Source organism: Drosophila grimshawi, unplaced genomic scaffold, assembly GCF_018153295.1.
Source record: "Drosophila grimshawi isolate 15287-2541.00 unplaced genomic scaffold, ASM1815329v1 contig_44, whole genome shotgun sequence".
In the NCBI taxonomy this organism is placed as follows: Eukaryota; Metazoa; Arthropoda; class Insecta; order Diptera; family Drosophilidae; genus Drosophila; species Drosophila grimshawi.
Window position 1 is genome coordinate 16,149,113 of NW_025063240.1, and position 9,266 is coordinate 16,158,378.

Sequence of the window (9,266 nt, forward strand, 5' to 3'; positions counted from 1 at the left end):
GTTGTAAACGATATGTGTCGCTTGTCAGTGTGTACATGTAAAACACATCAAAAAATAGCACTTCTTTTCGCCATAAGGCAGCACTGTGCGTCTTTCGCACGCGTATTTTTGTGCAGGTTTCGTGTGGAAATTCATAGTTATTTGTTGTGAAAATAGTTAAAAATCAACCGCAATCATGGCACAATTCGATCTTACACGTATCAATTGTCAATACTTGGACAGACATTTGACTTTTCCACTTCTGGAGTTTTTGTGCGGCAAGGAGGTTAGAAAAAAATTGTAGCTTTGTGTCGCCGTCATCATTAAAATTGTTAATCGGTCTTTGTTTTGTGCATGTATTCTGGCAGATCTACAATCAGCAGGATCTACTGGAATACATTCTGGACACGGTGAACAAGACAAACATGATCGATTACACCATGGATACGCGCAAGCGTCTCAATCTTAGCCAGGATATGCCGGATGAGTTGGTCCAACGCAAATCCGATGTCCTGGCCACATTGAAGCAGCTGCAGAATGAAGTGGCGCCCATCATGAAGGCCACCGACATCCTGAAGAACGGCGAGAGCATGAAGGATTCGAAGACCTTTGTGAATGCCCTTCAAAAGGACTACAACTTCAAGGTGGAGCACCTGGAGAGCGCCTACAAACTGGCCAAATATTTGTACGAGTGCGGCAACTATCAGGAGTCCACTTCGTATTTGTATTTCTGCCTCATTGTCATGTCGCCCAACGATAAGGTGAGTTCCAAGGTGTTAATATTAGCCGGGGATTGGTTTCATATCCGCCTCCCTTGCAGAATTATCTGAATGTGCTGTGGGGAAAGTTGGCTGCTGAGATTCTGACCCTCAATTGGAACACCGCGCTGGAGGATTTGACCCGTCTGCGTGACTACATTGATAGCGCCAATTTTTCGACCATTCAGGCGCTGCAGCAGCGCACCTGGTTAATTCACTGGTCCGTTTTGGTCTTCTTCAATCATCCGAAGGGACGCGATCTCATCATTGAGATGTTCTTATACAAGCCACTCTATCTGAACGCCATACAGACGATGTGTCCGCATATTATGCGTTATCTGGCCACCGCTGTTGTCATCAATCGGACGCGTCGCAATGCTCTCAAGGATTTGATAAAGGTCATACAGCAGGAGTCGTACACGTACCGGGATCCCATCACCGAGTTCCTTGAGTGTCTCTATGTGAACTTTGATTTCGAGGGCGCTCGCTTGAAGTTGCATGAGTGCCAAACGGTTATTTTGAACGATTTCTTCATTGTCGCCTGTCTCAATGAGTTTGTGGAGGATGCACGTCTGATGATCTTCGAGACATTCTGTCGCATCCATCAGTGCATCACAATTAGCATGTTGGCCGACAAGTTGAACATGAAACCAAACGAGGCCGAATGCTGGATCGTCAATTTAATTCGTAATGCACGTCTCAATGCCAAGATCGATTCGAAGCTGGGCCATGTGGTGATGGGCACACAGCCGCTGAGCCCCTATCAGCAGCTGGTGGAGAAGATTGACTCGCTGTCGATGCGCTCGGAGCATTTGGCCGGTCTAATTGAGCGTAAGAGCAAACAAAAGAATCAAGAATCGGCCGACTCCTGGAAGTACTATTAAGCATTAGATAAACCATTATTTTCTGTATTCAAACCGTGGTAGGCAATGCCTGTCCGCAATCGTCACATGGCGCGAATAAAACAACATCTCTTTTCGCAGCCTGAATACCATTTCCATACGCTTCTCTTATGTGATATGTCATGTGAGCATTACTCAGCACTTTCTATACTCAACATATTGATTTTATTTCCACACGGAATATAATAAGTTACAAAACAATTGGGATAGCGGATTTGGACTGCGACTATTTGACATTTGACATTCCAATTTTTCTAACCTATACATGCATAAGTTTCCTAATCTATTTCCTAGCTGTAGTAGTAGTTGTAGATCTCTAGATTGTACCAATGACTTGTGCGCCTAGCGCCGGAACGGAGAAGGTCATACGATTAATTGCTACCGCAATTTATCCTTTGCCGCCGATGGCTTAACAACCATCCATGCACGCGTTGGCAAATTCTGCAAATGGACGATCCATTTGCGGACGACCAGCAGCCAAATGATGCCATAGACGACGCACACCATCGCCTCCATGTAGTAGCCATCAAAGGTGATCTCACACTTGCCAGCAGCAGACAAACATTCCTGCAGAAGATTACCAAAATTAATCACACTACTCAAGTGGACCTGATGGGAGACGGAAGACTTGCCTGTTGTCCTTCCTTGTTGACGCAGAGATTGTCCGGCTGCGTGGTGCACTGCTTCAGCGTTAGCACATCTACCAGCCAGAGCACCACCGTGTTGGGCCAATTGCCACCGAGATTGCACAGTGTGTTGAGGAATGTCATGTAAGTGCCACCGACAGCGGGATCCGAGATCTTGGCAAAGAATGCCATGGCGGCCACAAACATAGAGTAGAGGAATACCTGATAGCAGCCATAGCTGATGATGAGCATCACATAGTAATACAAAGGCACCTCGCCACCAGAGATAATATATGGCGTCGCATAGGCGATCATTGTGCCGAGGGAAGCCAGAGCAATGCGATAGGGTATCGCTTTCAAATAGACATCCATGGGACGCGGTCCATTTGTGTATTTGCCCACAAGAATGGGCAATATGAGTTGCAGTGGAATGATGGGAATTGCTAGCAGGGCCAGTTTCTCCTTGGGTACGCCAGCATCGATAAGCTTCAACGAAGTGACCGCATCGGAGGCGGCAAATGTTACTTTGACTGTAAGCAGAATGCCGGCAAGGATCTGCACGGGTCGCTTGCGCACCATGTCCCACAGCACCTTGTAGCTCTCGTGGATGTTCAACTCGTGCTCCACCTGGTAACGGGCCTCCGTGTGCGCATCCTCAATGTCATTCTCACGCTTGAAGACTGCTACCAATGTTGTGGCCACAATGAACACGATGCCCCAGAACCAGAGGAAACGTGGTAACGTTATCATGCCCACATCCTCGGGCACACTACGCAAATAGGAGTTGCAAAAGTCCTTCGACTCGAGCGCAATGAACACCACATAGCCAAAAAAGTAGCCAGCCGTTTGGCCCACACTGTTGCATGTGGAAGCGTAGCCGACGTTGCAACGCTTCAGCATCGTCAGTGCCCAGCCATCGACAGCGATGTCTTGCGTGGCGGCCAGAAAGTTCAGCAGAAAGAAGATCAGCGTAAGCAACGGCACATTCGGATCCAAACCATCGCCGCCCAGCCAGCGATCCACATGAGCCGATAGCAGCAGCATAAAGGCGCCCAACAGATACTGCACCGGCACCAGCCACGACTTGCGTCGTCCAAAGCGTCTTACATACAACGAGTCCACAATTGGCGCCCACAGCAACTTGATGCTAAAAGGCCAATAGGCAAACGAGAATTCCGCTTGCTGTTTGTAGCTGGCCCCACGATTCTGCAGCAGCATGGGAACAGCTGCGATCAGACCAATGGGTATGCCCTGCAGTATGTAGAGGAACAGAAGGATGGCAATGTTGCGTCTATCGCCACGTATATCGGGCTTCTCCTCCTTATGCCCTGACTCAGATGTCGTCTCGACGAGCTCATAGCCATCTTTCGTTTGACCTCGACGACGTGCAGACATCTTGATGCCTGCCAACGTGAAATGAGCAATGTGTGTCTGTTCATTTTTAGACGATTGATTTGCGCTTACCCACAGCTGCTCTAATCAGTATCAGTACTTAAATAACAATAATAACAACAACGACCAGTAGGTCCACGTCAGTTAAAGTCGGCAAGAGTTCGACAATCCGTTCTATTTTTTGTTGTATTTATGTATTTGTAATTAATGCGCCATTATTGTCCATCGATGTTTAAGAAATTAATAGATGTGGTTGGATTTACAGCGTGACGATGTGGCGACGATTTGTTGACGTTTGCGTGTCGCTGTTCCAAATATTTTTCATATTTAGTACGACGATTCTCCGATTCTCTTGACCATCATCAGCATATCGAAAGCTGCTGCCCAGTATCGATAGGTATATCGATAGCATATTCAAAATGCACGACATAACGGTTGTTCGGATAATCAAATTCGAATGCTGCGACGCACAACGGATACCTACAAATATCCATTTCCGCACTGAGCCTATTTAATTTACGCATTTGTTCCCCCATGAAAACACACCATGCTGTTATTTGAAGTGGTTCGGGCTGTTGCTTTGCTCATACATTTCTGTTTGCGAATACATATTGGTATAATTAAATTACAATCAAAACTTAAGTATTCATGTGCTGTTACAGGCTCCAATTCGAAATCACGATTAACAGATTCCATTTCAATACAAATTCATAATATTTTTAAAACAGGTTTCAATCTTTTCTTCTTTTTTTAAAAAAAAAAAGTCTAACACATTTGAGACTGAGTAACTTTTTGCTTAGCTTATCTAATAAAGATTTTTAATTGAGACTGGCTGGCTTGGCTGTGTGTATGTGTGTAGGGTTGTTTTGTGTGTGTTATATGTTTGTGTTATGTGTGGCGTGTACGATTGATAAAGTCGCATTTCTGCATGCTCTCTTTCATTTACTCTTCTTGTTTTTACGTTGATCGTAGACGTTATCAGTTTTTCCATTAACTGTTCAATTTTGTTTTTTGTGTATTTTTTTTTTCTATGCTTTTTTTCATTTACTTTGTTTGCGCTCGCCTGGCGTGCTTCAGTTAAATAAACTGTGGAAGGTTGCTGCAACTGATGGCTCAGATTCTTATTTGGCCGGGGATCCACAGAAAACGGACTCCTCCCACTTGTGGTGCACCTCGGGCGTCAGATTGCTAATATGCACGTGCACAGCCTGATGTTTCTCGAATTTTGGCGGTATGGCGCACAACCGATACTTGACCTCATCACCCTCCATGGGCACATATTCACCTTCAATGCTGCGATTTCCAAGAGAAATACACAATGAAAAATTATAACGACTAAACAGAAAAAAATTTCAAGGTGCATTATTTAATTGACTCACTCGGAAACATGGCAGAAAACGTCCTCGCCGCCGCCATTGGGCGTTATGAAGCCATGTCCTTTGGTGCGGCTAAAAGATTTCACAACACCGCTAACAACTGGATTTTCCATGGCGCGTGCCGAACTGTTTTTGTTGTTGTTGTGCGCGCGCGCGTGTTTTTTTTTTTTTAAGCAAAATTGTAGAGCAAGGAGGAGAAGCAGACAATTAAATCAATGCAAGATGAGAACGAATAAGTAAAGAGTAGGCTGTTAAGGGGGCGGGGGGCAGGACTTACGTCGAGGCCGTGCGTGTGCGTCGCGTGATTATTGGGCTCGGTAGCTGCAGCGAAGCGTTTGGACTATGGCTATTTTGATGATAAATTGGCGGCTTCGTGGACAGCATCTTTTCGGGTGTTTTTGGCTCGGCCATTGTTGCTGCTGTTATTTCCTGTTAGTGGCAAGCGGGTGATGTAAGTGTTGGAAGTATTAAATTTTTGTTTAGCGTTTCACACACTGACACAATAACACTCTGGCACACTCTGTGTGGACAGCAGCCAAGTCTGTGAAATGTGGGATGTTGAGTTCAAGGCCACAGCGGTTAGTCAGCAGCGAATTGCTCAACACTCAACACACACACACGCAAAGTGTGTTTCAATTGTCGCTCACCTAAATCGGCAGTGAATGTTAATTGAACGCACTTCCACCCAAAATGTAAAGGGTCTCGTATTTCAATGTTCTGTAATTTATATCAAGTTTACTAATACTGATGCAATTTGGTTGCCAAACTCTGCAATGGCAGTGTGCCGGCAATTGACTAATACCGAAAAGCGCGCGACGGTTTTACAATTTGTGTTTAGCTTGACGCTCACAATAAACTCTGCAATTATTTAGGCGTAATTTTCGCACAACTCATACGGCTAATAAGCAAATTAAATCGGTTCGTTTTCGTTCCAAAACCAAAAATGAATGGCGTCGGCGGCGTCAAAAAGGTTTGTAGAGCACCTAGAGTAGAGTACTTCGATACCACACACTTTGTACTCGATTAATTTTTGTTACGGGCAGTGCTGCCAGATGAGCAGCGGTGCCAGATGTCGCAATTTAAAGTGCAAAACATCGACGCGCACTATCTACTAATTTTACTATCGGTATTGAAACAAACCAAAATTATTAGGACGCTGAGCCCTTAGGCCATATCTATATTCATTTTATTGGATCAACATTGTCACTAACTGTATTGATAGTATTTAGAGAAAGCAGATAGGAGATGAGCGACAGCGACACGGATACATCTGAAGCGAGCAGCGATAGTCAGGACATTCAGCCCCTGTTGCGACGTCATCGGGGGAATCGCTTGCAGCGCATGGGACCCACTCAGGATCAGGAGCGTGTCGGGCAACACTTACTGATTGCGGCCGTTTTGGATGTGTTTGATGAGTCGGAGAATTCCGAGATGTCCGAGGAGGCGGATGAGGCTGAAGTAGTTGCTGAAGCAGAGGCTGAAGTAGATGTTGAAATAGAGGCTGAAGAAGATGTTGAAATAGAGGCTGAAGAAGATGTTGAAATAGAGGCTGAAGTAGAGCGACCATTGCCGTTGCCGCAACGTAGGTTGACTGTGGAATCGATCAGTGATCCAGCTGCATCGCGTGAACAATCCGATGATGAGGAGGCGCCACCTGTTGAGCAAGACGGTGTAATTCCCGTCGCTCCAGATGGTGATGATGATCAACCATCAACATCCCGACAGGCACAGCCTGAACAGCAGCAGCCGCCAAATGAATCTTTAATAGTTCTCGATTCACAATCGCCACCAAAAAAAAGGAAGCGTCCATCGGATTTGACCAGTGGTAATATGGGCACACCAGTGGCCAAGGCAAACGATGAGGAGGTGGACGATGGCATGACATGTACTATATGTCTGGAGTCGTGGGAGATGAGCGGTGATCATCGTTTGGTCTCGCTGCGTTGTGGCCACTTATTCGGCGACTCCTGCATTCGACGATGGCTCATCGAGAGCCAACGCCAGTCATCCGTCAAGGTGTGTCCGCAGTGCAAGACAAAGGCCACCACCCGTGATATCCGGTGCCTCTATGCAAAGCGTTTGCGTGCCATCGATCGTACCGAGGAGTATGAGATGCGACGCGACCTGGACGCTGAGCGTCGTCGCGCCCAGAATCTCGTCACGGAGCTGGCCACTGTGAAGATGGAACACTCGGTGACCGCTAGTAAATTGAAGGCTGTGCAGCTTGAATGCGATCGATTGAGTTCACTGGTGCGTGCCGGCTGCAATCGTGGGGAAATTGACAGTGAAGTGGGTCGCAAGGCTCTTACTTTGTTGCCACGACATCGCCTGTATATGGAGAAGAACTTTGACATTACCCGCGATCCGGGTTGCCGGGTGATGCTCTATTCGGCGCAGCACACAATGCTTGTGGCCTCGCAGAAAAGCCCACATGCGATGTTCTCGGGCTACGGTTTGCGCTTCATCCATCCATTCACCTTCAAACTGTTGAATTTCCTGCACACCTCGATCTTGTTGGTACGCGACATAGCGTTCAGCGAGACCCTGCACATGTTATCGGTGGCCAGTCGGGAGTCGCGTGTCAAGGCATTTGACAGTCGGATGCGTCACTGCAGCAGCGCCGTCTCCGCCCACGATAAGCTGCTCTGGTCATGTGCCGTGGATCGCGACGCACGTGAGCATATCCTGTATGCGGGCGATTTGCGCGGCGGCGTCTACGTCTATGATGTTCGCTACCCGGATAATATCCTCAGCGAGTTTCAGTCAACAGGTAAGCACATTTGGACACATCTATTGCCATATTCAGACACTTATCCATCTTGTGCGCAGATAACTTTAGTCCGGTGATCAACATTGCTGCGGTGCCCCCTGGCAAAATATTCCCATATGGTGGCTTTCTCGTCTGTCAGCTGAGCGTATTGACATTCTATGAGTATGTGCATGATACGGCGGTGCCCACGCGTCTGGATGTGGCGGGTCCATTCCTCTCCATGCAGTACGATGCTGTGCAAGATTCGTTGCTGATCTCGGCACGCAACAATGCCCAGTATCCACAGTCGCGTTTCATACTTGGCAAGCTGCTGAAAGTGGATGGTGTGCCAGTGCTCAAGATTACGGCCACTGTTTTTGGCTCATCCGGAACGCCGTACATAACACGGCCCACACAGCTGGGCGTGGAGGATAATACGGTAATTGTGGGCTATCTGCAGGATAGCAAGCAGCTGATGATGTATGATGTGCGGCGCGAGGAACGCGTCCAAACGGTGCCCGTCAACGAGGTCGTCTACGACATCTGTCCGTTGCGCACCCCGACCGGCTCGTATCTGGCCGCCCTCAACGAGTGCAAATGCCGCATCTACAAGGTGATCAGCAGTCAACACTGATAAGTCTGACAATTCTTTTGTTGTATAAAGGCTGTGGGCTAATTGATTGGTTTTCCCCCAATTAGTTAAACAGTTTAGTTAGTTGATAGTTAAAAGAGTTGCAATATGTTTCCATTGTGACATTTTATTTAAACATTCTCATGCTGTTGCTTCACACACACAAACATTAAATATATTTGTATTAGTTATAAATTTTTTTGTTTACTGTATCACTTTACACACAAGATCTTGACCATTATGCTGAAAGCTATAGCAATATCTGTGTTTAAAGACCTTTTGATTCGAGTGTTTCAATTTTGGTTTTCGTTTCATTTTGCGCGGACCTTGTCTAAACATTTATAAGTAATTCATTTTGAATTTGATTATAGTTTCTTCCATTTGTTTTTTGTTTGTTTGTGATGAAAATGATCATAATAATAAACATGATTGGAAAAATGTACTGTGTTATTATTAATATACATATAAAGCTATAGAAAAATTGTATTGCGCTGGCATAGATTCTAAGTGAATTTTAAACCAAAATAAATACAAATCTCAATGTCCGACTTTATATTTTAATCGTCGCCCATTGGGACAGTCTCAAAAGTTAAACACATGTTTAAATTGTTTAATATATATATATATATATTTTTTCTTTTATGCGTTCTCCTGTTTGCTTACTAAAACTAATTGTTTGATTTTTTGTTGTTGATTTTGTTATTATTATTGTTGTTATTTTGAGTCTTGCTATAGTCCCCCGGTTACTATGTAAAATTGTATCAAAAAAGATCGTTGGTCAAAGGTTTTTAACTCGCTCGTTAAACCGCTCAGCTATATGATTTATATATACTATATATATATATATATATAT

At 45.4% G+C, this 9,266-nt stretch overlaps 4 protein-coding genes across 4 annotated transcripts; 2 read left to right on the forward strand and 2 right to left on the reverse strand.

Annotated features, from left to right (window-relative positions):
- The first annotated feature begins 29 nt into the window (after positions 1-29).
- LOC6557962 (eukaryotic translation initiation factor 3 subunit E) lies at positions 30-1,726 on the forward strand. The gene is made up of 3 exons (XM_001984014.3): positions 30-265; positions 348-740; positions 800-1,726. Exons 1-3 carry the CDS (start codon positions 176-178, stop codon positions 1,619-1,621), a joined length of 1,305 nt encoding a protein of 434 aa, XP_001984050.1. The 5' UTR covers positions 30-175; the 3' UTR covers positions 1,622-1,726.
- A 55-nt stretch (positions 1,727-1,781) lies between these two features.
- LOC6557972 (acetyl-coenzyme A transporter 1) lies at positions 1,782-4,019 on the reverse strand. The gene is made up of 3 exons (XM_001984013.3): positions 3,730-4,019; positions 2,272-3,668; positions 1,782-2,206 (listed from the first exon to the last, which is right to left on the reverse strand). The coding sequence occupies exons 2-3, from the start codon at positions 3,658-3,660 to the stop codon at positions 2,018-2,020; spliced, it is 1,578 nt and encodes a 525-aa protein (XP_001984049.1). The 5' UTR covers positions 3,661-3,668; positions 3,730-4,019; the 3' UTR covers positions 1,782-2,017.
- Positions 4,020-4,208: 189 nt separating this feature from the next.
- Positions 4,209-6,058, reverse strand: LOC6557978 (cold shock domain-containing protein CG9705). Its single transcript, XM_001984012.2, has 4 exons — positions 5,681-6,058; positions 5,311-5,462; positions 5,037-5,159; positions 4,209-4,950 (listed from the first exon to the last, which is right to left on the reverse strand). The coding sequence occupies exons 2-4, from the start codon at positions 5,442-5,444 to the stop codon at positions 4,779-4,781; spliced, it is 429 nt and encodes a 142-aa protein (XP_001984048.1). The 5' UTR covers positions 5,445-5,462; positions 5,681-6,058; the 3' UTR covers positions 4,209-4,778.
- A 71-nt stretch (positions 6,059-6,129) lies between these two features.
- On the forward strand, positions 6,130-9,007 carry LOC6557981 (E3 ubiquitin-protein ligase RFWD3). Its single transcript, XM_001984011.3, has 2 exons — positions 6,130-7,803; positions 7,863-9,007. Exons 1-2 carry the CDS (start codon positions 6,279-6,281, stop codon positions 8,414-8,416), a joined length of 2,079 nt encoding a protein of 692 aa, XP_001984047.1. The 5' UTR covers positions 6,130-6,278; the 3' UTR covers positions 8,417-9,007.
- The last annotated feature ends 259 nt before the right edge of the window (positions 9,008-9,266 follow it).

Coding starts and splice junctions, on each gene's coding strand:
- LOC6557962 (XM_001984014.3), top strand. CDS start 176: ATGGCACAATTCGATCTTACACGTATCAATTGTCAATACTTGGACAGA. Junction 266..347: donor AGTTTTTGTGCGGCAAGGAG/GTTAGAAAAAAA, acceptor GTATTCTGGCAG/ATCTACAATCAGCAGGATCT. Junction 741..799: donor TCATGTCGCCCAACGATAAG/GTGAGTTCCAAG, acceptor CCTCCCTTGCAG/AATTATCTGAATGTGCTGTG.
- LOC6557972 (XM_001984013.3), bottom strand. CDS start 3,660: ATGTCTGCACGTCGTCGAGGTCAAACGAAAGATGGCTATGAGCTCGTC. Junction 2,207..2,271: donor TCAACAAGGAAGGACAACAG/GCAAGTCTTCCG, acceptor AATCTTCTGCAG/GAATGTTTGTCTGCTGCTGG.
- LOC6557978 (XM_001984012.2), bottom strand. CDS start 5,444: ATGGCCGAGCCAAAAACACCCGAAAAGATGCTGTCCACGAAGCCGCCA. Junction 5,160..5,310: donor CGCACACGCACGGCCTCGAC/GTAAGTCCTGCC, acceptor CAACAAAAACAG/TTCGGCACGCGCCATGGAAA. Junction 4,951..5,036: donor GTTTTCTGCCATGTTTCCGA/GTGAGTCAATTA, acceptor TGGAAATCGCAG/CATTGAAGGTGAATATGTGC.
- LOC6557981 (XM_001984011.3), top strand. CDS start 6,279: ATGAGCGACAGCGACACGGATACATCTGAAGCGAGCAGCGATAGTCAG. Junction 7,804..7,862: donor CAGCGAGTTTCAGTCAACAG/GTAAGCACATTT, acceptor TCTTGTGCGCAG/ATAACTTTAGTCCGGTGATC.